This window comes from Sardina pilchardus, chromosome 22 (assembly GCF_963854185.1).
Source record: "Sardina pilchardus chromosome 22, fSarPil1.1, whole genome shotgun sequence".
Taxonomy (NCBI): domain Eukaryota; kingdom Metazoa; phylum Chordata; class Actinopteri; order Clupeiformes; family Clupeidae; genus Sardina; species Sardina pilchardus.
In genome coordinates this window covers 13,255,323-13,283,046 of record NC_085015.1, presented here as the reverse complement: position 1 = coordinate 13,283,046, position 27,724 = coordinate 13,255,323, and the positions used below count along the sequence as shown (strand labels likewise).

Below are 27,724 nucleotides of genomic sequence, written 5' to 3'. Positions count from 1 at the left end.
TGTCATTAGATAGCCTAACATTGGTAAATTACTTAAGTCAAATCAGACATATTGTAAATGCTTAGTAATAGCATTTACAAGTATTACTAAATGGTTTGTTAGCCCTTTATCATAAAAAAATAAAATAAAAAAAAAGGCCTAGGCCTACTTAAAGTAGTCTATAAAAATGAGTGACTTGTAAACTAGGCCTACTTGTAAGGATTTTATTAATGTTCTATAATGATGCTTATTAACAACACACTTTATTAAAAAGCACCAACTGCGTCAACTTTACAACATGAGTCAATTTCAGCTATGAACCACACTGGAGACCCTGGGGTAGGTTTGAGTAGGCCTTAAATTCTACATACAACATTATACAACACACTACTCATAATGACTTGACAGAAGATGAATCGCTTGGGCTCCCACTAAAAAATCACTGTGAAGAGGATCCTGCTGATGTTTATGACAGTAAAAAGTTAATCTTAGATGAAGGTCATGTTAAAGAGAAAACCATAAAACATTAGGCCTAGATACTGGAGGTTACTCTTCGCCTCTGTTAGGTCTAACTGCTCTAACTGCTTTGGGTCATATAACTCTATCCCCAAAGGAAACGATCAGACACTCTCCATCAGACACGGAGATCATAGGGCTCAAACACGGTCACAGCCTGAGTGTATCAGGCCATTGCATCCCTCGCTAGGCGGATGTTGCTTCTATAGCACATTATTATCATTGAATATCACTGATTTGGAAGACGGTGGATCCCAAGATGGGCCTTGCGAGGCTACTTATTGTCGTTATTTTCATCCTGTGTCAGAATCCTCTACTTACTAAAGGTATGTATTGCAAGATGTGCCATGTTCTAGTGGAACTCATGCTATGAATGGACTGTGGTTATGGTTATGGTTATGGTTTAAGTTGATTGCCTGATGATTTAGTCCTAAGTGATTTAGAACTTAAAATGATGATTTAAGCATTAAAACAGTAGCACTAAAAACCTACCAATAAGTAACTAATGTGTGATGTATAGTATTTACAGTTTACAATACATTGTCGTATCTGAACCTTTGTGTCTCTGAAATCTGCTGCGCTTCCTTGCATTACATTTTGAATTCTGCAGGAACCCTGCATGTATAAACATAAGAACCTGTTACTTGCCTAAAATCTTTTTTTTTTTAAAAGATTATTTTTTTGGGGCTTTTTATGCCTTTAATTGGACAGGACAGTAGAGAGTATGACAGGAAACGAGCAGGAGAGAGAGTAGGGGTGGGATCCGGAAAGGACCACGGGGCGGGAATCAAAGGTCGCCGGCGTGCGGTGCAGGTGCCCCAGCCAGTCGCGCCACGGCTGGGGCCACTTGCCTAAAATCTTAAGATTCTAAAAAGAAATGTGCAATCTCTCCATAATTTGCTGGACAAATTATGCCTTTTTATGAATATAATGACTGCCTAACTGTTAGGTAATTTATACTGTTTTATAGTCATTATGTGACTTTTGAAGGATGCAAGCATTTTTATGAGGTTAACTATTAAATTTAGCACACTGTCTTCTACAGTGACGGGTATTGGTTTAGATACTTCATCACCAGAGTACATCTTAGCCTTCAGTCATAGATTACACACTCAAACTGGCATGACATTACTTTAATTTTCTGAAATCTGACTAAGTTGTACCACTTAGCTAAAATGTACTGCAAGTGGCCAAATTAAGATAATACTGTAGTCTCACAGTTCACGTCATGTTAGGATAAACATTTCCTCCCCTCTTCTGTGCTTACAAAAGCCTACAGGTCATACATGCCTGAAACTAGTCATGAGATCGATCATATATGTAAAAAGATAAAAAGGCCTTTAATAGGCAAAATCACATGAGAAAGGGTTCAAATACCTGCCACTGGAAGCCATACAGTGGCTAAAAGCCCCCATAAACATGGTTACTGATTCATCATGGATATTTCTCCCTGCGTAATAGTCATCTGTAAAATATATCTAATAAAGGTAACATGTTTGAGCCAGATTGGATTTCAAGCTGTAGCAAGTCACATCTGACGGACTTAGTACTCCTAACCCAAGAGGGTAAGGATCGATGAAATGTGTTGGTGGTGAAGTGAAGTGAACAACTCATACAGTATATAGACTGAAGTGCTGTTTCATCCAAAAGCCTTATTTAAAGGACTGTCTGATGTCTCACCAACATGTTTTTTTGAAATCTGACCTTCATGTTTGATAGATAGATAGATAGATAGATACTTTATTGATCCCCAAGGGGAAATTCAAGTTGTATACAGCTACAGTACAGTATGTACAGTACATTCAAACATATTACTTTACACAGGGATGTCTAACACCTCTAGTCTATGACCTTCCTTTGTGAACCATGTGAAACCTGTTTCTTTGCTAATCTGATATTTTCCTGAGGCAAGAGTCTTCACAGCCCTGACTGACTGACTGATTGATTCTGTCTGTTACTACAGGCCAGTGTGACAGCACCCAGTTTCAGTGCACTAATGGTCAGTGCATAGACCTGGACTGGAGGTGCGATGGAACCAAGGACTGCACCGACGACTCGGATGAGCTCAACTGTCGTGAGTCGCAGAGCTTCACTCATCACTGCTAGATCCCTGACACTGCTTTCCGCTCACACACACACACACACACACACACACACACACACACACACACACACACACACAAAGATGGTAGCTTTTTTGTAGGCAAACTTCAGAGGTCTATGATCTGGACATCAGTGACTCAGTTGTGGGTTTTGTGAAGTGCAGTGATGGAACATATACTGTAGTTTGCTCTTTAGGGAATGGGTGATTGAAGCTACTGGTTCTTTGAAGCATCATTCATCTTTGCAGCACAAGTGAACTGATGTAAAATGAAGCCCTTATGATGTACAGAATGTCCGTCAGTCTTGTGGATGTGCCAGTCTGTTGGACAAAAGGTTTGATGGTTAATCCTGCAGTCAACCCTCACAGTGTGTGTGTGTGTGTGTGTTTGTTTTCAGCGGCAGCCTCGTGCAGTTCTCAGCAGTTCCGGTGTGTGACGGGAGGTGAATGCATTTCGCTGGCGTTTGTGTGTGACGGAGAGAACGACTGCACAGACGGCTCAGATGAACAGAGGGCCTGCAGTGAGTTGGATGGATTGAGCGCATGCACGCACGCACGCACGCACGCACGCACGCACGCACGCACGCACACACACACACACACACACATGTAGTCTTACATGCACTCACACACATACATGCACGCACACATGCACGCACACATGCACGCACGCAGGCACGCACGCACACCAGGGATGGAAATTAACTTTTTTGTCCACCTGCCACAGTGGCAGGTAGATTTTAAAATCTACCAGCCACTCAACATTTTTACCAGCCAATATATTCAACTGTTCCATACATTATACTGTCAAGATGTAACGGTATGAAAATGTAACCCCACGGTTATAGTGACCAAAATTATCACGGTGTTCGGTATTATCGCGGTATTGTGTTTAATATGTTAAGAAAGCACTGATAGGCCTACACACGCTGTGTCTATTACATTACACAAATATGGGCAAAACCATTATTGCCTTAAGCGGGATACAGATCATTCAGAGCAGTGGCAATCCTAGTCTCTGCTCAACCCTCCACACACACAGAAAATGCCTTGTCTTGTTGCTATTTCATATTTGAATTCATACACTTTATATATTTTGTTAACAATTTATACCATTTTAGGATCTGCATAATAACTAAAAATATTCAGTAATTTGAATACTTCATATTGATTACACTTGTCTTTAATGATATTACATGGGTGGTGTGTACTGTAGGTCTAATTGAGTGCCTGTCACTTTAAGAAGTACGTGAACATAATTAGGTTTCATTCGGTTTTAGTCACGCATAGTTCAAGGATGTTCAATATGAATGTTCAAAAAACTAAGAAGGTAAGGAAAATATTTCTGGCGTCATAGAAGTGTCTTGCAATGTTAACTTCTATGATATACTGTAGGTAGGTCACCTTGGTATGGCATTGTGAGTTGTCCCGTTCACTTTTTCCTTGGTCATGTTTAATTGGCTGGGTGCTTAATTTAGGTAGCTACCATGACTCGGAGTTATGTCTGTTAAATATATCCAATGTATTTCCTACCTAAACGTATCAACCGGTACCCCCGTAAATACAGTCAGTGGTTGTAGGCTTTCTAGCTAACTGGAGGAGTTGGCTAGGCTTTTATGGCTACTGACGCAATGATGAGAGCCAACCTTATAAGGCGCTCCGTCCCCGAATATTTGTTGTGATCGTCATGTCCATGTCCATGCTATCTATCGATGTTGAGGGTATTGATACAAGGCGTGTGTTCTTATGTCTGTGGCGACTGCTAATATTCTGATGAAATAAACAACTTGAAGTAGAAGTAGTTGCTTACCCGCCACAGTGGCGGGTGTGTTGACATATTTCACCCGCCAGAGCGCAAAACTACACGCATTTGGCGGGTGGCGGGTGGCTAATTTCCATCCCTGACGCACACACACACACACACACACACACACACACAGTCACACACACACACACACACACACACAGACACACACACACATGCAGTCTTACATGCACTCACACACACACACACACACACACACACACACACATACAGTACAATCACACACACACAGTATATGATAAGATAAGGGAATCTGCCACCAACTGATAAAATGCAAAAACATTATTGTGACTTAAAGGTGCAGTCAGCGATTGTACATGTTTTCAAACCCATAAAAAATACAATCAGCTGCTCCTTCTGTGAGCACTGTACTGTAAAGACAAACAAACAAACAAACAAACAAACAAACAAACAAAGGTCTCTGTATGTAGCCCAGGCTCCAAAAACTGGAACCAAACAAAGTGGAGGTCGATTCCTGTGCAATCACAGCGAACCTTTAAAGAATGCATGATGAAGTAAAGAGTAAAGAAGTAGATTTTTTTGCACTTTGACAGTTGGATGGATTGAGCACACACACACACACACGCACGCACGAACGCACGCACGCATACTCACACACACACACACACACACACGCACACACGCACACACGCACACACACACACACACATTATGCACACTTACACATACAAACACACACACATAAATGCTTCTTGCTGTTTCATCTAACTCAGCTACAGTAGATGAGTCAGGAAGTCCAGACAGTGATGTGGGTTTATTTTCACTCTCTAACCGACAGACGGCCAGACATGTGGTCCACACCAATATAGGTGTCAGGAGGGCCAGTGCGTCCCACAGCAGTACCGGTGTGACCATGTGAAAGACTGCGTGGACAACTCCGACGAGACCAACTGCAGTAAGCTGCTATTTCAATTCATCTCTCCATTTAGTCTACAGTATATCACTCTTATAACAAATGTGTTGGAAACAACACACTGTGTTGTCCCTATCTGGACACAGAGATGTGTTAAAAGCAACACAAGTTGTGTTATTTTCAACTCATATTGTGTAGCAAATAACAAAAGCAATGTGTTGGAAACAACACAAACTGTGTTGTCCTTACCTAAACACATCAATGTGTTATTTCTGCATGAAAACACTTGATTAAATAACAGTTCCCTTAGGGAAATCCAGTTTTCACATGTTACATGTTTCTTATTACATGATGTTTTCGTGCAGTGTGGGTGACACACACACACACACACACACACACACACACACACACACACACACACACACACATATTTACACAGACACAATGGTCATGTCAGTCTGAGTTGTAAAGTGATTTGGTCTGTCTGAAACAATTGTTCCAATCTTGTTCTTATTAAAGTAACGGTATGTCATTTTTCCTTGCTTTATGTGATGCCTGTTGTGCAGATTTGCATCATTAAGCCATAAAGTTCGTTACAATCGTCATATCCTTATTGTAGTGGTTGTGCTTTTATTTTAACGAGACCATGAATGAGATCGTTTGACTTTGAACTCACCAAAACATTCTGTCGTACATCTTAGGCCTGTGCCACCAACAAGGATGCCTTTCACTTTTTAAGTCACATAGAGTGACCAGCATTTTTACATTCAGCAAGGCTATACCTTAATGCCATGTTACAGAGGTAAATACAAATGTTAAAATGAAAGCAGCAACACTCTCTGTTCTTTGATTGTACACAGACTACCCGAGCTGTTCGGAAAAAACGTGCGCCAACGGTGCCTGTTACAACAACTCACAACACTGCAACGGACTATTGGACTGCAGAGATGGATCGGACGAGTCCAACTGCAGTAGGTTATCAATTCAGATGTCAAGGGTGAGAATATGCACGATGTCTGCTGAATCGGCCGACTTAACAATACCATTGTCTTCCGCAGCAACGGAGCACTGTCCACTCCATCAGTACCAGTGTGCCAATGGCTACTGCATCCCCATGTCATTCGTGTGTGACCACTGGGACGACTGTGGTGACCATAGCGATGAAGAGGATTGTAGTGAGTAGCTAATTTCTCACCGTCACTTGATCTATAAAAGTGAATCATCAAGCTTTATAGACAGAGAGGACATCAAGCTTAACAGCAACATTTAGGGGTCTTTAGACAACATTAATTTCAACAGCGAAGAAGAAAGTTGCAGTGAGTGGATAATTTCTCAACATCATTGATCTTTAAAGTGAATAGATAAACATTTTAGACAGGGAGAGTGGGTTTGGACATGCAATAAACGTAAAAATGGCTATTTTACAGTATATGAGAGGAACATTTAGGGGTCTTTAGACAACAGACGTCAAAAGATCATGTTATAAATTGCTACTGAGATGAAGCTGGTTTTGGTGGGTACTGTAGATAAAATCACTTGATCTATAAAGTGAATATACAAAGAGTTTAGACATGCATTGGACAAAAATGAAATGTTGTATATTCATGGCAACACAGCGTACCAGAGCTGCAGTGGGACGCAATTCACATGCACCAGTGGCCGATGCATCCCGCAGGACTGGGTGTGCGACGCCTTCAATGACTGCGGAGACTACAGCGATGAGAAGGGATGTGGTGAGCAGCTCTTTCACAACGCAATTGCACACAAAAAACAAAAAACAAACAACAAAAAGTCCTCCGCGATCCTGAGAATCACTATCTGGTGTGCGTCAATGGGAAAGGACAAACTGTAGTGAAGAAACAATGTTTACCGGAGCAACTCAGATGTGAAGTTTTAGATATTTGTTAAGGTGCAAACATAGTGGACTAACATTTTGACGTTTGCCACGTCTGCATCTGATGGTGAACATTGTTTCTTCAATTGCACACTAACTTTGTGGACACCATAAGGTGCATTGACCCGCGCTGTTTGTTTAGAAGTTCAGGCTTCACTGTGTTAACAGCACAGCCCAAAATGTGCTATTTCATGCCAACCTCAGCAATGAGCTCGGTCGGACATAACTGGCGCTTGAACTTTGCCCTTGTTAACTTTTTTTACAGGAGCTTTTTTAGAAATTCAGTGTCATGAAAACTTGTGAGAGCTGACTTTGTGTTGTTCGTGTGGGTGTTTTCTGAATTGTGTGTGTGAATTCTGACTGCCAGATGGTCATGTGAGAGACTGTTACCCCGGGGAGTGGCCGTGCCCGGACTCGCCGACCTGCGTGGCCATCAGCAAAGTGTGCGACGGCCACCCTGACTGCCCCGGCGGCACAGACGAAACCAACAGCACAGCCCAGCTAACCTGCGGTGAGTTCCTCCTCCTAATACCCCAACAAAAGACCAGACCTACGCATCAAAATTTGAACCTACTGTATGGCTTCTACATTCAAACGGTTCTCATATCACAACATCTGCCTTAACTAGTGCAGAGGTCAGAATGAATGCCCCCCCCCCCACAGTAAATTTCAACACACGGTTAAGTCATATCTCAAGAACTATAAATTCATTTACACTCAAATTAATATAAATACATAGCTGAAGATCCACGCAACTGAATTTGAAGTTGACTGAGGGGAGTCAACTTTAACATAAGATGCTGAGTACAGGGAACGCTGCATAGCTCATTGCAGTCTTTTATAGAAATGTGATTGAGTGCAATTCCACTGTGACCTTCACTGTAAAACTGAGTCACATTTTATGATACAGTAGCAAGTATACACTTTGTGCTTTTATTGTTTTCTGTCACGTTTTGCTGCCAGTAAACCTTGTCGCAGTGGCCGGGATTTTTGCCTGTGTTGTTTCTGAGTAATTTCCCCATACAGGATGTGACTCTGGTCGACAGTAATGTGCCTACAAAGAAGTTTCTTATCCCAACTACTATTACTGATTCACTGAATGTGTGACAGAAAACATAATCCAGGATATCAAATGTGTGTGTGTTAAATTTTCCTTCAGCGCAGAACAAGTATTCATATACAGTATATCCTCAAAGATTAAATGGCCTTTTTTTCAGTAGCACCAATAGCATTTCTTAGATGAAAATGCTGTGCCGTGGGTAGTTTCTCTCTGATGAACTTTTCTCTTTCACAGGTCTTCAGCAGTGCTCTGCTCTCAGTTGTGAGTACCGTTGCCATGCCACCCCGCAGGGAGGGGCCTGCTACTGCCCCGATGGCTACATGGTGGCCAATGACAGTCGTTCGTGTGTGGGTGAGTGCAGGAGAGAGAACGTTTTCTATTTTCGGTCATTCAAGTCGGTTAGTTGACCAAAGCATTCTGTAGCCTATTCGATGTCAAGCATGGGTATATTCGATGGTTGAGGAATGTTATGACAGTCCTCAAGATCAAAGTCAAGGCGACTTTATAAGGTCTCTCAAGCACATTGTGTCTACCTGGAGTATGAAATGCGCTACATAAATAAATTGCCTTGCCTTGCCTTGCCCCAAGGGAGAAATTAGTTTCGGATAAAGGGTAAAGGTTGACATAGCCACAATACAGACATTACAGGACATTAAAAAAAATACATTATGAATGGGCACACATTCACAACCATCAGTTATGACAAAATCCTACCTATAATCCATCCTGCATAATTCCACATACTGTACAGTAGGTCCTTTAATGTCTACTGAGAGCAATGAAATTGACACTACTGGTGCTAAAATGGTTTCCACTGATGTTCTGCGAGTTGGTTAGATTAGCCAGGTTATGTCAAATCTTCAAGACACTTTAGTTTGTGCAGCATATCACAACTTTGTGATAATAATGCCGTATTTCGTCTCACTCCAGATTATAATGACTGCAACATCTGGGGAATCTGTGACCACTTCTGCGAGGACCGTCCAGGGTCACACCGCTGCAGCTGTGCTGATGGGTACTTCCTGGAACAAGGTCACATGTGCAAGGCCAATGTGTCAGGTATTCGCCACACCCACAAATAAGTCACCCAATACAGCTTAATTTACAATAGAAAATGTCTGGAAAGGCTTTGCATGCCATTTTTATCTCTAAGTGGAGTTATTAGTAAACTGTTGGAGTTATGTGATTACTAAGCACAAGTAAAGGAAACCTTTGTTTGTTTTTTTACTTTTTTTAGTTTTTGTATTTTTAATGAATGGTTTCCTCTCAGTGTCCATAAGAATTATTCCATCTAGATTTCTCTTCTCTGTGTAGAGGGACTTCCTCAGCTGATCTTCACCGACGGCCGTGATGTCAGGATGGCGGATATTCATGGGCGGTACCTCAGAACTCTGGTCCAATCACCGGGCAAAGGTTATGCTGTTGGTGTAGCCTATCACTGGAACAGTCACCGGGCCTTTTGGTCTGACACAAATGTTCAGAAGGTTAGCATCATTATTACACATGTATTATTTTATGGTTATTATATTACATAGTACTTATTTATAGACTTGTACAAATGGGCCACTATAGTTTAGGGGTGAAACAGTGTATAAGGTCTACATTTTGTTACCCAGTCAGTGATTGCTTTACTGAGCTTGACTTAGAATGTGACACACACACACACACACACACACACACACACACACACACACACACACAAACATATTTCATTAACTCTGATGAAGACGTTTGTAAAGTCGAAACGTTAGTCATGTTTTGCACCTTTGAAATAAATCTTAAAGAAGACATCTGTGTTGCACTGGCATTCCTCTTCTTTCATGCGCCTCTGTCCTGGCCTGGTTGCACCATAACTGTCGCATAACTGCAGAAGCGCGGAGAACTTTCCTTTGTTTGCTGATATTTCATTAACGTTATGCCTCTTCCCTGTCCTCAGGTCTTCTCCATAAATTTTGATGGGACTGATCAGCAGGAGGTGCTGACCGAAGCCGTGCACAGTGTCCAGAACCTGGCCGTGGACTGGATCAACTTCAAGCTGTACGTGCTGGAGGCGCGGGTGGAGCGCATCGACGTGTGCAACTTCGACGGCAGCGACCGCGTCACCCTGGTGGCCGAAAACCTGGAGAACCCACATGGCCTGGCCCTGGACCCCACGGTCGGGTGAGTGCAGCGGGTTAATAAGTGCGTAACGGGTCTGACCGACGACGGAGGGCCTGGCGAAGATCCTGTGCGAACGAAACGTTGCCTGTTTTTTTGACGTTGTCTGTCTTTGACGCTGTCTGTTTATGACATTACCTGTTTTTTTTTGACGCTGTCTGTTTTTGACGCTGTCTGTTTTTGACGCTGCCTGTTTTTTTGAAGCTGTCTGTTTTATAACGCTGTCTGTTTTTGACATTGCCTGTTTTTTTGATGCTATCTGTTTACAGTATAACGCTGTCTGTTTTTTGACGCTGTCTGTTTTTTTTTTTAGCTAAACAAAGTATATTTTTTGGAGCCTCTACAATGTGCAAACCTTCTCCCTCTCTGCTCTTAAACACACAACACAACATTACTAACGTGAGCTTCCCTCTGTCCCCTGTCCAGGTACATGTTCTTCACAGACACCATGGGCTACGGTGACAACGACGTGAAACTGGAGCGTGCCTTCATGGACGGCAGCAATCGCTTTGAGCTGGTGAAGACCAGGGTCGGCAATCCAAGCGGTGTTAGCCTGGACCTGGTCACCAAAAGAGTGTACTGGGCAGACAAGCATTTCAACATGGTACAGACTGTTACCTACAGCGGTCTGGACAGGTAGGTAGAGAGAAAATGAGTATGTGTTAGTATGTGAGGAGTATGTGTGAGTATGTGTGAGTATGTGTTGTGAAATTATTTCTCAAGATAAGATATGACCATGGATGTAATGTTTTTTCTAATCTCAGTTGTTTGTACATTTTCATTAAGGACGTAGTAGTTACTGATTGATTTACTGCTGTACAAATTAATATATCTTCTCATGAACACAAACTACAACAAACCTCAGCACATGTCTTTGCTTGATACACTATGATGCACTTTATCCAGTCTACGAAGAGCATGTAGTCTGCTACTATTGGTCATTCAATATCTGTCACAAATTTGTAGTCTTATTAATATTATAATCATTAGTAATGATAATAAGTAATAACTATATCACCCATCTCTCCGAAGGAGAATTGTGTTGAATGGGGGCTATCAGGTCCCTCAGCCATTTGGCCTGACTGTCTTTGAGAACCACACCTTCTTCACCGACTGGACTAAGATGGGTGTCATCCGCACCAACCGCTTCAACGGCAGCGAGCCTACACTCCTGTTCCGAACCGCAGACAGACCTGGGCACATTGTGGTCTCTCACTCTTCCCTGCAACCTGTGGGTAAGAGACTGACAAAAAGAAAAAAAAATGAATAAATCTGAATAAATCTGAATAATCTTAATGACACTATTTCATTTTAGTTTTGGAGGTGGGATTTGTGCCTTTAGTTGTGATAGTACTGTGGAGATTGACAGGTCATGCGTGGGAAAGAGGGACTGGAGTTGAGTTAGGAAATTAATGAAATGGAATTGGAATCAAACCCAATTAATGTGGATGCTGCTGCTTGTGTCTCATTATCTCAGATTATCTCATTATCTCATTGTGCAAAAGCTGTGCTCTGAAACATGTCTCTTACGTTCACTGCATTTAATATGGTTGTGAATTCCACACATTCGGTTGTTCATAGGCTCAATTGACAAAGATCCTAACCAACATCCGCAATCTTGATACTGTAGCATAATATGTTCAATTAAAGATAGAGGATAAAAGTGAATGATAAACACACAGTACGTTATGGATCCTCACCCACTTCCTGCTTTCCACTACAGTGCAGAACCCATGTGGCCGGCACAATGGCGGCTGCCAGCACATCTGTGTGCTGAGCCACCGCACCGACAACGATGGACTGGGCTACCGCTGCAAGTGTCGCCTGGGTTACGACCTCCAGCCTGACCTCCGCACCTGTTTCAGTGAGAGACAAAACCTATTTCACTCTGATGAAGGCCAATATGGCCGCAACGCGTAGGCCCATGTGCTTTTAAACTACTTGCCATGAACCATTAAAGGCTTTTTATATTTAAAAAAAATCTCGGAGTGCCTCTGCTAACCCTTTTTTTGCTTTCCTATTTCACTCACATTTAGTCTGTTTAGTGAAGAGGGAGGCACTCTACAATATGTCATAAACAAAATTGTTTGTACTTTATTTGAATGAGTTCAGTTCTGTCTTTAACTCACTTTAAAGGGAGTCACATGAGAGTCAGGTGAGGATAATACCTGCTTAACTTTAATAGATTTTAAGAGGAACTTTTGTTCAATAACCACACTTTTGGAGTGGCCTCCTCCTCATGTCAGCCTCTTTCTGTTCTGTTTGAACCTCACCTGGAGCTCTATTGTAAATTATATGGGCAAGGTGCAAAGTCTAAAGTCTGACGAAAACCAATATAATAACCTGGCAAAATCACTGCCATTTAAATGAGGACCCCTAGTTTATTTCCGTCTGCTTCAGTTTACTTTGAAAAATAAATAAATAAAATAAAATAAGAACAACTCAAAAAATCCAAAATCCCCTTGCACAGCCAATTAAGTTGGGTCGTTGGGTGCTGGTGACTTGCAGGTTTACGATTAATAAAAAAGAAAGAAAATATATTTTTTAATAAAACAAGAACATTATTTTCACAGAGGTGCGTGACTTCCTGCTGGTGGCGACGTCGTACGCGGTGCGGGGGATCCCCCTGAACGTGTCCATGCAGGAGGACGTCACGCTTCCCCTGACCGGTCTGGGGGTCACCTTCAGCGCCTCGGGCGTGGAGTACGACGGCAGCGAGGAGGCCGTGTTCTACAACGACCGCAGCAGGGGCCTCATCTACAAGGGCGCCGTCAATGGAACACGTACGTTTGTCTAGATGAAGGAGACGTGCAGTACAGTTACAGTTAGCTGTTGATTAAATGATGGTAGCAGTAGATTGGGATTGACATTCAATTTGTTAGATTGATGCCAAATATGTGTAGTGGATGTTTTATGATATGTATGTACTGTATGTATGTTGTTTTTATTATGTACAGTATGTATTTATGTAGTCCATATGTGGTCCAGTACTCATGTAGCTCATATAATTCAATTCAATTTCATTCAATCTCTCTATCTATCTATCTATCTATTGTTATTTCTCAACACAGACGAGGAGATTCTAACTGGGTTCCGCGTGGGGACGATAGAGTCCATGGCCTATGACTGGACCTCGAAGGTTCTGTTCTGGACGTCCAGCACATACCGGTCCATCTCGGCCTACAAAGTGACGGACGGCTCCAGGCGGGAAATCGTGGAGCAACTGAAGAACCCCCGTGGCATTGCGGTTCACCCCAGCGCAGGGTAATAGAGAGAAGAATAGGCAACAACAGACATACAATATATTTGAAGAGCTCTTTTCCAAAATGCTATAAATCAATTTTTTGGATTCATGTTATTTAATTGTGTATTTCCGGTAATATCAATAAAAGTACTGTTGTGTTGTTTGGATTGAGTAAAGATAAATCAAATTACTTGGAAAACAAAATAATAATAAGAAAAATGATTTATGAAAATTCATTAAAATGGTTAATAAAGCGTTTTGAAAAAAGAGCTCTTCATTTTCAAACATTACTCGGTGGTATGATACGGAGGTGCACGCTGCCATTTTGTGTCTGTGTGTCTGTTCTCCATGCAGACTGCTGTTCTGGTCCGACTGGTACCGTCCTGCGGTGATCACCCGAGCCTACACAGACGGCAGCAACGCCATCCCCCTCATCAACACCACCCTGGGCTGGCCCAATGGGCTCGCCATCGACTACATGTACGGGCTTTTAATCCTTTTGATGTTATATTTATGGACTGTTTTTTGTCTTTATTTGACAGAACAGGAAATAAGTGCAAGAGAGATGGAAAGTGGGTCTCGAACCACCGGGGTCCCTGTGGACATGGATGGGTCGATTTTATGGATTCTGTTATACGTAATAGTGGTGATGGTCATTGTTATGATGATGATTGATGACGCGATGACGACAATAAAGACACACATTACAATGTCACTTTACAATGAACTGACCAAGCGTCTCAGGTAGACTGCACTCATCTTATTATCCCATCAGCACAGTGAGTGAGTTGAGCTCCAGTGTGACGTGAGTGTGAGTGTGTGACCCCACTCTGAACCCTCTGTGGCTGCGACTGCTGTGTTTCAGGATGGACAGACTCTACTGGGTGGACGCTCTGCTGGACCGCATCGAGTTTGTGGGTACGGACGGCCAGGACCGCCAGGCCTTCTCCAACATCGGCCAGATCACACAGCCCTTCTCCCTTACCATACACTCAGGTGAGAGGCACTTCTTAAAGTGTGTTTTGTCTTAATTAGCCCTTTTCACGTGATGTCAGACGAAGCGTTGCTGGGTATCCTCCGGCATGTCCAGCCGCCAAATACTACAGAAGAAGAAGAAGAAGTATTCATGGGTTTTATCAGGTCCCTTTCCACAGGTGTATACAATCAAGCACCATGCAGTCTGCATTGATAATCAAGGTGCTTGATTGTATACACCTGTGGAAAGGGACCTGATGAAACCCATGAATGTATTAATCAAGCACCATGCAGTCTGCATTGATAATCAAGGTGCTTGATTGTATGACATCACGTGAAAAGGGCTAATTGCCGTTATTGATACAGGACAGTGAAGAGTGACAGGAAGCAAGCGGGAGAGAGCGATAAGGTTGGATCGGGAAATGACCCGGGTCGGACTGGAACCCAGGTCCCTGGTGCGGATGCTGTAGTCAGTTGTGCCACATCGCCCCCAAGATGTACTTTGAGCCCATTTTTGGGCTTTTTAGACTTTATTTGACAGTGAAGGAAATGAGTGGAAGAGAAATTTGATGGCAGGAAATAAGTGGAAGAGAGATAGAGAGCATCCACAAAGTGCTTTTGGGAAATTATCTCAGGACGGATTTGAACCAGAGTCCTAATAGGAAATGGGTCCATGTAGTACAGGACCCTGATGGTAGTAGTGAGTTACATAGCGATTACTTTTACTGACTGACACATTTTATTTTATTGGAGTTATTGGAGTCTTTTTTATCTCTCACACTCTTTCGATGTTTCCCTTCCTCCCTCTTCAACCTCTGTCTCTCCTTCTCCCTCACTCCTGTCTTTTCAGACCACCTGTTTGTGTCCGACTGGAGAACTAAGTCTGTGTTCCGGATGCGGAAGAGAGATGGAGGGGACAATGTCGTCCTCCGCAAGGGGATCATGGGAGTCATGAACGTGAAGGCCTACTCTGCTGACATCCAGACCCGTGAGTGCAGGGATGGGGTGGGGTCAATCAATGAATTTATTGACTGATGGAGATTCATCAATCAATTTTTTCATTGATTTAGGTTGATTGAGCAATATATTGATTGATTGATTGATTGATTGAGATGGATTCGATCCATTTTATGTTGTTGATTGAGACTGATTAATCCATGTCTTCATATGCTTTCTTTAAATGAATATACTGTATACTGTATATCTGTATATGTTTTGCATTTGAACTGCACTGCATACTTTTACGTTGAGCTGATGTATATGTTTGTGTTTGTGTGGGTTCATGTGTGCGTGTGTGTGTGTGCGTGTGTGTGTGTGTGTGTTCATGTATGTGTGTGTGTTCATATGTGTGTGTGCGTGCGCGTGCCAGTGTTCAACAGCCGCTGCAACATGCTCCCCAACGGCCGCTGCAGCCACTTCTGCTTCCCCACGCCGGCGTCCAGTCGCGTGTGCGGCTGCCCCTACGGCATGAAGCTGCAGGCCAACCAGCGCGACTGCGTCGAGGACGACTCGGTGGCGCCGCCCGACGTCAGCTGCGGCGACTACGCCTTCCCCTGCGACGGCGGACGCTGCGTCTCCCTCTCGTTCCGCTGCGACGGCATCAAGGACTGCATGGACCACACGGACGAGGCCAACTGCACCGATCCTGGTGTGTGTTTGTGTGTGTGTGTGTGTGTGTGTGTGTGTGTGTTTGTGTTAACTTGTGTGTGTGTGTGTGTGTGTTTACTTGTATGTGTGTGACAGTGTGCATGTGTGTGTGTGTGTGTGTTTACTTGTGTGTGTGTTGTGTATATGTTGTGTCTTTGATAGCCATGATTTGACCACGTCAGATGTCTCCTGCTGTTCAAGATGTCAGATGCCACATCCATTATGTTCATTCTGTCTGAAATACTTTTTAGGGCCCGAGCACCGAGGTGCGGCCACTGAAAGTGGCTGCACCGTAGGTGCAAGGCCCTATTGTTTTTGCTCAGATTATTATTATTATTATTATTATTATTCTCTCTTCCTCTTAGCCCGTTTGGCCGTTTCACCAACTTGGCATGCTCCAAAACTCTTGTAAATTGGCAGGCATATGTAGAATTGCATTTGATACTCAGAGACAGAGCCCTGGCCTAGGGCGTGGCTCAGGGGGTCTATAGCGCCACCTACCGCGCTGTCTGTTGTGTTTGACACACACATGCACGAAAATGAACCAAATTTGGTGGGCATGTGTGTTGTATTAATCCGAACAACTTTTACATTGAAACTATATAGTAAATATTAAAAGAATTTGAATTATGTGAGATTTTCTGATTTTTGCACATCTTGTATTTTGAAACACTTCTCCTAGACGGTTTGTCGAAATCATGTCATTTTAGCAGTAAAATGATCTTGAGGGGTTGCCCAAGAGAAATTGCGAACAGATTTTTGAATTTCAAAAGTATATCGAAATGGCGAAGGTTTGAACCTAGGTGTCTTATAAAAGGAAGAAAAAGTTGGTGTTATAGGCAGAAAACAGTGACTAATTTGGATGAAATTTGATGGAGTATTAGTTAGTGTGTTTGTAGTGACAGTCATATACAAAGTTTTGAATTTGGTGTTGTTTGTGATTTTTAAAAGCGCATTAATGATTGTGGTGGACACAGTTTTAGCTAAAATATTTTGAAGCGAGTTGATGAATAATGATAATCATATCAACCTATGCTGCAATTTCGACGTAAACCACATTAACAGAAAGTGAGTTATTTAGGTTTTCATATGACTATGGTCTCTCCTATCCGCTCCTTGCTGCCCGCGCGTGTTACACACAGAACTACCTAGCCGCTCCCTCACTGTGGCTCACCCACTCTCCCCCTCCTTGTTCCTTTCCTTCCCCCCACAGTTATTCACACTTTCCCCTCTCTCCCAGCTGGATGTCTCTCTCTCCTCCCCCGCTCTCCACTCAGAGACACAGACACAGACACAGACACACACACACACACACACACACACACACACACACACACAGAGTCAAGAATGACAGTGTGATGCAAAGTAAAAGGTAAAAAAAAGATCATGTGTATAAAGATTTTATTCAGGTTAAGTCATTTTTGTGATTGAATTGGGGACTGACTGAGTAAGACCCAAGTTCTAATCCTCATAAAAATTTGTCTTTGCCTTGTGTGTTGCCACCTCTAGTCTGAGACAGAGCCCTGGCCTAGCGTGTGGCTTAGGGACTCCTGGTCACTCACTCACTCACTCACTCACTCACTCACACACTCACACACACACACACACAATATTATTATTCTCTCTTCGTCTTAGCCCGTTTGGCCGTTTCACCGACTTGGCATGCTCCAAAACTCTTGTAATTTGGCAGGCATATGTAGAATTGCATTTGATACTGAGAGACAGAGCCCTGGCCTAGGGTGTGGCTCAGGGGGTCTATAGCACCACCTATCGCGCTGTCTGTTGTGGTTGACATGTGCATGCATGAAAATGAACCAAATTTGGTAGGCAGATGTGTTGTATAAATCTAAACAACTTTTACATTTACACTACATAGTGAATCTTAAACAAATTTGAGTTATGATTATGATTATGATTTTTGCACATCATGTATTTTGAAACACTTATCCTAGACGGTTTATCGAAATCATGTCATATGAGCAGTAAAAGGATCTTGAGGGTTTGCCCGAGAGGAATTGCGAACAGATTTTTGAATTTTCGAAGCATATCGAAATGGCGAAGGTTTGAATTATGGCGTCTTATTACGAAACAGGAAGTTGGTGTTATAAGCAGAAAATAGGTTATAAATTGGATGTAATTTGGCAGCTACATGTGGAATTGCTTCTGCTAGTCAGGGACAGAGCTCTGGCCTAAGGTGTGGCTTCGGGACTCTATAGCGCCACCTAGTAGCACGTTATCTGTTGTGGTTGACACAAACATTCACGAAAATGAACCAAATTTGGTGGATTTATGTGTTTTTGCTATCGCTAGTCAGAGACAGAGCTCTGGCCTAAGGTGTGGCTTAGGGACTCTATAGCGCCACCTAGTAGCACGTTATCTGTTGTGGTTGACACAAACATTCACGAAAATGAACCAAATTTGGTGGACTTATGTGTTATTGCTATCGCTAGTCAGAGACAGAGCTCTGGCCTAAGGTGTGGCTTCGGGACTCTATAGCGCCACCTAGTAGCACGTTATCTGTTGTGGTTGACACAAACATTCACGAAAATGAACCAAATTTGGTGGACTTATGTGTTATTGCTATCGCTAGTCAGAGACAGAGCTCTGGCCTAAGGTGTGGCTTCGGGACTCTATAGCGCCACCTAGTAGCACGTTATCTGTTGTGGTTGACACAAACATTCACGAAAATGAACCAAATTTGGTGGATTTATGTGTTTTTGCTATCGCTAGTCAGAGACAGAGCTCTGGCCTAAGGTGTGGCTTAGGGACTCTATAGCGCCACCTAGTAGCACGTTATCTGTTGTGGTTGACACAAACATTCACGAAAATGAACCAAATTTGGTGGACTTATGTGTTATTGCTATCGCTAGTCAGAGACAGAGCTCTGGCCTAGGGTGTGGCTTAGGGACTCTATAGCGCCACCTAGTAGTACGTTATCTGTTGTGGTTGACACAAACATTCATGAAAATGAACCAAATTTGGTGGACTTATGTGTTATTGCTATCGCTAGTCAGAGACAGAGCTTTGGCCTAGGGTGTGGCTTAGGGACTCTATAGCGCCACCTAGTGCGTTGTCTGTTGTGGTTGAAACATACATTCACGAAAATGAACCAAATTTGGTGGACACATGTGTTATTGCGATCGCTATTGAGGGTGTGGCTTAGGGACTCTATAGCGCCACCTAGCGTGTTAGCCGTTTTGGGTTGACATTTACATTCACAAAAATGAATCAAATTTCATGAGCTTGTGTGTTATTACTGCCGCTAGTGAAAAACAGCTCTGGCCTAGGGTGTGGCTTAGGGACTCTATAGCGCCACCTAGCGCGTTGTCTGTTGTGGTTGACACATACATTCAAGAAAATTGACCAAATTTGGTGGCCATGTGTGTTGCTCATGCACATGCCCACCAACACGCCTCATGTTGCTTTGTTAGATTCCGAAATGTCACAGGTCTCCGCACCGCAGGTGCTCGGGCCCGCCATTGCCGCTTGCGGCTATATTAATATTTTGTAATTGTATGAAGCCTAAAAACTAAATTCTCTCCATTTATCTCTCTTTGTCCTCTCTCCCTCATTCTCTCTTCCTCTCTCCTCCTCTATCCCCCTCTCTCTTTCCTCGCTCCACAGGCATGACCTGCTCTCCCAGGGCCTTCACCTGTGGAAACAAGCACTGCATCCCCAGCAGGTGGCGCTGTGACGGCACGGACGACTGTGGTGACGGCACGGACGAGGACAACTGCCCGACGCGGCTGCCCACCACCTGCAGCGCCCAGCAGTTCGCCTGCACCAACGGCAAGTGCGTCCCCACGAGCTGGGTGTGCGACCTGGACAACGACTGCGGGGACGGATCGGACGAGCGCCAGTGCAGTGAGTGATGAAGGATAGGGTTCGGGTGTGTGTGTGTGTGTGTGTGTGTGTGTGTGTCTGTGTGTGTTTGTGTGTGTGTGTGTGTGTGTGTGTGTGTGTGTGTGTGTGTGTGTGTGTGTGTGTGTCTGTGTGTCTGTGTGTGTTTGTGTGTGTGTGTGTGTGTGTGTGTGTGTGTGTGCGTGTGTGTGTGCGTGTGCGTGTGCGTGTGCGTGTGCGTGTGCTTGTGCGTGTGCGTGCGTGTGCGCGTGTGTGCGTGTGCATGTGTGCGCGCGTGCGCGTGTGCGCGTGTGCGCGTGTGTGTATTTGTGTGTGTGTGTGTGTGTGTGTGCGTGTGTGCGTGTGTGTGTGTGTGTGTGTGTGTGTCTGAGGTGGGACTGTAGACATTGAGAGAGCCATGAAGAGGATTGTGTGTGTGTTCTTATCTCCAAGGGAGGAGTTTTATCAGTCTTCCTGACACTCTGTCTCTTTTTTCCATCACCTTCACCTCTCTCTCTTTCTGTCTCTTCCTTCCTTATCTTGTATCATTCTATCACTCTTGTACTCTTGTTTGTTTTGTGCTGTCTGTCTGTCTGTCTGTCTGTCTGCCCCATAACTCCTGTCTTGTTTCTCTTATCTTCCTGATTCACCTTTAACAGTCCCTTCTCTCTCTCTCTCTCTCTCTCTCTCTGCCTGTCAGTCTCTCCCTCCTCCCTCTGTCTTCCCTCTCTCTCTCTCCCCGTCCTTGTCAATTGATTTAATTTTGTTCAGACAGCCCTCCCTAAACACTTTATTTTCTCTCTCTCCCCCCCCCCCCCCCCCCTCTCAGATGGCACCATCTCCACCTGTAGTCCGGGCCTCTTCCTGTGTCCAGACCACCGCTGCATCTCCAACTCCTACGTGTGTGATGGGGACCAGGACTGCATGGATGGCTCTGACGAGAAGAACTGTGGTGAGTTGACTCAGTTTGACCTTGGTTTGACCCAAAGGGTCAAAGGTTAGAGATGACGTTTATGGGTCATAAGGGTCAGAAATGAACTGTGTCAATGCATCTTATAAAAAATGTACACGCTGTCTATGTGTGTGTGTGTGTGTGGGTGTGTGTGTGTGTGTGTGTGTGTGTGTGTGTGTGCGTGTGTGTGTGCAAGCAGTGCTTACCATTATGTGTGTGACAGCACGCCTTTTGAAGTTCAAAGTGTTATTGTGTATCATCTTTGTATTTGGACCGTGTAATGCATTGTGCTTTGTTTCGTTTAACTGTAGTTTGATCCATTTTTGTTTTTATCATGCTACCATTTGCAAGGGACATTAGTCTAATGTGAGAAGAGATGCCTTTTACCAGACTTGTAGTGGATGTTCCAGAATAGTGTGGATGTAGCCTTAATTAGCCTTAATCTAAACATCAGCTGCACTTAATGATGATGCTACAGGAAGTGGAAGCTAATTGGATGGCATGCAACCTGTTGTTGTTCCAGAGTTCGTCTGCTCCTCATATGAGTTTGCCTGTGCCAGCGGGGACCAGTGCATCAGCGATAATTACCGCTGCGATGGAGTGTATGACTGCAGAGACCACTCAGATGAGCAGGGCTGCCGTGAGTAGGACATACCCGCACACACACACACACACACACACACACACACACACACACACACCAGCACTACCACCACCACCATCACTACCACTGACTGAAATATTAGAGAGAACATGTTCAGAAATATACTGTAGTATGTCCATATAAATTGCCAGTAATATGCTGATTATTCTTACGAAAAATCCAACTTAACATTTGTGGAAGGATTGAACAAATATAACGTTTCCCTGCTATGCTCACGGCAGCCACTAGAGGACCTGGTTTGTGTCACGACAACGAGTTCCAGTGCCAATTGGACGGCTTCTGCGTCCCGGATACCTGGGAGTGCGACGGGCACGCTGACTGCGAGGACGGCTCGGACGAACACCACGGCTGCCCACCCCGCACCTGCCGGCCCGGCTTCTTCCAATGCGCCAACGGCAACTGCATATCGTCGTCCTGGGTGTGCGATGGCGACAACGACTGCCGAGACATGAGCGACGAGCAGGCCTGCCCCACGCCGCCCTTCAGCTGCCCCGCCGGCCAGTGGCTGTGCCCGACCGACCAGGTGTGCATCGCGGAGGGCAAAGTGTGCAACGGCCAGCGCGACTGCCCGAACGGAGCCGACGAGTCGCCCCTCTGCAGTGAGTGTGCCGTTGTTGTCCAAGAGCTACAGTATCTATGGTGTTCTGAGGTCCGTTTTGGGTTTTTATGCTTTTATTTATGTTTATGTTTTTATGCTTTGGGTTTTTGGGTCTTGTGCCTGAAAAGGAAGGTCAAGCTCAAGCAGGAATATTTTTTTTTTTTTTTGTCTGGGTCTGGTCAAACAGGAACCGTGTGAAAAGCATCCTGTTAGACATTTTTGGGAGATTTGTGGTGCTGTTTGGTCTTGATCTTGCTCCTAGCATGGTGTGTCCATTTCCCCTGTCTGTTCCAGTCTTCTCTTCTCTCTCACATGTTTTTTTTCTCCTCTCTTTGTCCTTCACTCTCTCACCCTTCTCCACATCCCCCCATTTTCCTTCCTTATCTCGTATCATTCCATCACTCTTGTACTCTCGCTTGTTTTGTGCCCCCTGTCTGTCTGTCTGTCTGTCTGCCCCATAACTCCTGTCTTGTTTCTCTTATCTTCCTGATTCACCTTTAATGCTCTCCCTCTCCCTCCCCCTCCCCCTCCCCCTCAGACGGTGATGACTGTGCGCTGGCTAACGGGGGCTGCAGCGACGGCTGCATCCAGGGCCCGTTCGGCGCCCAGTGCACCTGCCCGTCGGGCTACCAGCTCCTCAACGACTCCAAGACGTGCGAGGACATCGACGAGTGCCAGATCCTCGGCTTCTGCAGCCAGCAGTGCTTCAACGAGCGCGGAACCTTCCGCTGCTACTGCCAGGAAGGCTACCTGCTGGAGCCCGACATGCGCACCTGCAAAGTCAGGAGTGAGTGACCGTCTTGGCGCCTTTTGGAGCCAATTTAGGTCCATGGATTTTTTTTTCACAGCAGCATGACATTTTTTGACATGAAATATATGACAAGCCCAGGTGTTACTGATTAATTAAGGTACATTTATTAACAAATTAATCAAGGTTCTGATTTCCGTACACTTAAATTGAACAGACTTCTTCATTGTATTTAGTAAAAGTTTTGCTTGCCTTGCTATTTCATGTCAAAATGGTTGCTGTGACAAAGGTCTTTTCGTTTGCATTTTTTATTCTCAATACCACGACCAAGCAAATGTGCCTGGTTTGGTAATCAATGACTTCCATATCAAAATATATCACAATACCGTTATTGCAATCTTGATCACCCCTAACTCACCTCTCTCATGCTTTATCTAGACCCCATAGAGGCTGTGTTGCTGGTCACCAAACGTAGTCAGATCATCGCTGACCGCATCAACTTCCGCCCGCCTGTCATCCAGCCCATCGTAAGTGGCTCCAGCATCGTCTCCGTGGATTTCGATCGGGTCACCAAGAGGATCTTCTGGGCGGACGTCTCTCAGAAGATGATCTGGAGCTCCTTCCAGAACGGAACGGACAAGAGGAAGGTGGGTGCTGGACAAAGTTCAAAGTTCAAAGTTTATTGTCATGTACTCATAAAAAGCATTTATAAGTAATGAAATTCCTTGCGCTCAAGTGTGGGGAAAAGTGACCCTTTACCTGGAAGGTCTCCAACATGGGCTCAGATCATATACTGTACTGATTTGATATTTTAAATGGATATGTTAAGCATATTTTATAACATAAGTAGCAAAGCCATGTTAAATAGCCTACGCAGTGATGTCATGTGCCTGCGGGCACTAGGGTGGATGGTATTGTGAGCATGCGCAGAATAAATGGTTGTGTGAGTTCCTGGACAGAAGAGATTATGGCGGTCTGTATAGTTTCTCTCGTGAATATTAGTTACTAGAAGGTGCTTCAGTAGCTAACCACTTTGGTGACTGTTATAATGATAGACTGCTGCAGAAATTACTAACAATAGCCAGCTTCATGGCCTTTGAGGTATAATACTGTACACTTCTTTTTGGACCTGTGTTTTCCTCCAGGTTTTCAGCAGTGGACTGATGGTTCCGGAGACCGTGGCTGTGGATTGGGCCGGCCGGAACCTCTACTGGGTCGACTCAGTGATGCAGACCATTGAGGTTTCCACCATTGATGGACGCTTCCGGAAGATTCTGTTCAGCAAAAACATTACCAGTCCACGCGGGCTTGCTCTTGATCCTCGTAACCAGTAGGATTGCTACTTATTCACGTTATTTATTTGAATAAAATTTGACTGATATTTTTACAGCCCTCAACAATCAGTAGAAAACTCTTTGAAACTCTTTGCTTAAGTCATTTAACTGCTTACTTTGCTTAAGTCATTTAACTGCTTACTTCAAGTCTTTGAATTGCTAGAAATGCATTCAGATATTGAAACTTATTTATTATTTCTTACATTTTTTTGTGCATCTGTTTATGTATTGATTTGTTTATTTATGCATTTCCTAGCACCAACGTGATGTTCTGGTCCGACTGGGGTCAGAACCCACGGATCGAGCGGGCTGACATGGACGGCTTTGGGAGGAAAGCCATCGTCACGACCAAGGTATACTGGCCCAACGGACTGGCCCTGGACTACCCGACTCGCCGCCTCTACTTCGCTGACGCCTATCTGAAGTACATCGACTACTGCGACTACAACGGCAACAATCGCCATCAGGTGTTTGCCAGTGACATGGTACGTGCTGCACATCTGTGTAAAACCGAGGGGTGTTTGTGTCGGATACAGTTTTACATGCAAGAGGGCAGTAGAAGTGCATCTTACAGTAACTTGTGAAGCATCCATCGGAAATTGTGGTCCTTACAACCACAGCATTATATTTTAGTTGTTTGGCTGTAGCAGGAAACTGCACTAAAACTACCATTAAAAGCTTGTAGGATGAGGTGCTGACAAACATAGCATTCCCTCTGCGTGTTCACCTAATTTTCTTCCCTTGGTCCTTCTTTTCACTCCCTCCTCCACCGTTTCTCTCCATCCGCACCCCTCTCCCTTCATTCTCTTCCATGCACTCTCTTTCCTTTCTTCTCTCAATTCTATGTCTCACTCTGACTTCTCTCTCTCTCTCTCTTGCTCTCTCTCTCTCTCTCTCTCTCTCTCTCTCTCTCCCCGTCTCTCCCACAGAACCTCAACCATCCGCACGGCATGACCGTGTTTGAGGACTACGTCTACTGGACTGAGCGCTACACCAGCCGTGTCTTGAAGACCAACAAGTTCCACGGCGGCAACGTCACCACCGTCATGACCAGCGTCTACCAGCCCATGGGCGTCGTGATGGACCACCACATCAAGCAGCCCCACGGTAAAGGCCGTCGCTTATTAAAGAGACCCTATGCAACTTTCTGCAGGAGACGATCGCTCCCTGTTTACATCTGGAAGTCTGAGACGAAGAACCATGCTTGCAATCTATATATTTAAATATAGTCTATACGTGTATAAATATACACGCTAAAGCTGTCGGGGAAGCTCTGCAGAGAAAATGCAAGCATAAAACGAGCGAAAACGAAAAACGAAACCGAAACCAGAGATGAAATCGCCAATCCTGCATAGTTCCTCTTTAAGTCTCAGGCCAGTTAGTACATGAGATTTGTGTTGTCCTCTTGTATGTATTTACTGGCCCAGAAAAGTCCCTCACTTTACTTTACACTTTACAAATACGGTAAGCAATGTCCATTCCAAAATACTTCTCGATGCCAGGCATAACTACAGTGCTTTATTAACCAGTCGTGACGCACAAGAAGGAGTTTTTTTTTCATTACCTAGCAACCACCCACACGACACCCCCCATACGTCATCGCTCACTCTTGCTCTCACACACCACACACACACTAAGTAGTCAAAAACTGTATACTTGGTGCAGAAAAGTCTCTCATTTTTACTCAAATTAAAAGTGTTTCCATTTTGAATTGAATAGCCTCACATGCTAAACTTCAACTAGTTAGCATCACAGGTGAGCTGAGCTGACTCGTGATGGTGACTGGCAGAAAGCTGTCTTTTGCCAGAATAGTAGGCTGGGAGTCAGTGATGCTGGTTGAAGCACCTTTACTGTGAATTTTCATACCCAAATAAATACATGACACTCCCTCATGGAAAGATAAATAATAGACTTTGTGTGTGTGTGTGTGTGTGTGTGTGTGTGTGTGTGTGTGTGTGTGTGTGTGTGTGTGTGTGTGTGTGTGTGTGTGTGTGTGTGTGTGTGTGTGTGTGTGTGTGTGTGTGTGTGTGTGTGTGTGTGTGTGTGTGTGTGTGTGTGTGTATGTCTATGTTCTCTCTCTCTCTCTCTCTCTCTCTCTCTCTCTATGTGTGTATGTGTGCATGCATCTGTGTGTGTGTGTGTGTGTGTGTGTGTGTGTGTGTTTACCTGTAGCCATTAACCCCTGCGCGGAGCACCTGTGTAGCCAGTTGTGCTTGCTGTCTCAGATACGGCCCAGGTACTACACCTGTGCCTGCCAGTCCGGCTGGAACCTCAACAGTGACAAGCGCACCTGCACCAAAGGTACCGCATCATCAGCACCAGACATCACACAGCTGGAATGATCTCTAGTTCGCTCTATTTATACAGCATATTGGGTGTATATTATATGCTCTCACACACACACACACACACACACACACAGAGAGAGACACACACAAATACACACACATACACACACACTATATATCTACAGTATATGTGTAGAGAGAGGAAATGACACCCAAGATTTTCACGATCTTCTTGACATATAATGACGTGTAACAACAAATGAATGTTGAGTCATGACTTGAATTTGATTCCAGATGACACCCCGTTCTTAATGGTGATGAGAGAGACTGTTATCATGGGGATCCCTCTCAACCCCAACGACACCTCCAACAATGCCATGGCCCCCATATCAGGCATCACCAAAGGAGTCGACATCGACTTTGATGACAAGGAACAGTTTGTCTACTGGGTGCAAGGCTCGGTAAGTATACCTCCATGGAGACTCATAACTTGTGTGGCAGTTAAAGGGGCTTGTCTTGAATGTACCATTGAGTCCACGACAGCACTCTCTCACGGACTCACGGTATTCAATACACAGTTGCTTCACTCCAGTGATGAAGCAGCAGTACAGTATGAAAGTCTGGTCTGGTGACCAGTTAGCTGGTTAGCATACAAAATTTAGTAGACATTGGAACATAGGCATTTTTTTTTACATGATTTCCTTTCAATCTGTAACTATTTCTGTTCTAGATAATAACACGCTTTTAAGCTAAAAATCCTATCCACAGCCCCTACCATGAAAAAAACTGCTATGGTATGTTGGCCGTAAAGATCAGGTGGGAAAAGACCATGTTCTATTGATTGATACTAACGGTTGTAATTGTTGAATGAATCAGGGAACGATATACAGAGTGAAGACTGATGGAACCAACAGAACCCAGTTTGCACCTGCTGCGATCATCGGTTCTCCCTCTGGACTGGCTTTTGATTGGATAACCCGCATGATGTACTACACCAATCCCACCAATAAGGCGATAGAGGTGGGTGT

At 44.2% G+C, this 27,724-nt stretch overlaps 1 protein-coding gene across 1 annotated transcript in view; it reads left to right on the top strand.

Moving 5' to 3' along the window:
* Positions 1-754: 754 nt before the first annotated feature.
* The window catches only part of lrp2b (low density lipoprotein receptor-related protein 2b), a 68,136-nt gene continuing 41,166 nt past the window's right edge, over positions 755-27,724 (top strand). The window contains 33 exon segments of the mRNA XM_062526983.1: positions 755-821; positions 2,459-2,569; positions 2,995-3,117; positions 5,221-5,337; positions 6,156-6,266; positions 6,354-6,470; positions 6,912-7,028; positions 7,557-7,700; positions 8,484-8,600; positions 9,180-9,308; positions 9,564-9,733; positions 10,186-10,409; positions 10,833-11,042; positions 11,439-11,641; positions 12,130-12,270; positions 12,980-13,189; positions 13,478-13,670; positions 14,005-14,130; positions 14,516-14,646; positions 15,476-15,613; positions 15,995-16,273; positions 19,897-20,136; positions 20,942-21,064; positions 21,588-21,704; positions 21,950-22,327; positions 22,865-23,113; positions 23,513-23,721; positions 24,220-24,404; positions 24,665-24,893; positions 25,338-25,515; positions 26,581-26,709; positions 26,991-27,157; positions 27,573-27,716. Coding sequence (XP_062382967.1) covers positions 755-821; positions 2,459-2,569; positions 2,995-3,117; positions 5,221-5,337; positions 6,156-6,266; positions 6,354-6,470; positions 6,912-7,028; positions 7,557-7,700; positions 8,484-8,600; positions 9,180-9,308; positions 9,564-9,733; positions 10,186-10,409; positions 10,833-11,042; positions 11,439-11,641; positions 12,130-12,270; positions 12,980-13,189; positions 13,478-13,670; positions 14,005-14,130; positions 14,516-14,646; positions 15,476-15,613; positions 15,995-16,273; positions 19,897-20,136; positions 20,942-21,064; positions 21,588-21,704; positions 21,950-22,327; positions 22,865-23,113; positions 23,513-23,721; positions 24,220-24,404; positions 24,665-24,893; positions 25,338-25,515; positions 26,581-26,709; positions 26,991-27,157; positions 27,573-27,716 — 5,526 coding nt within the window.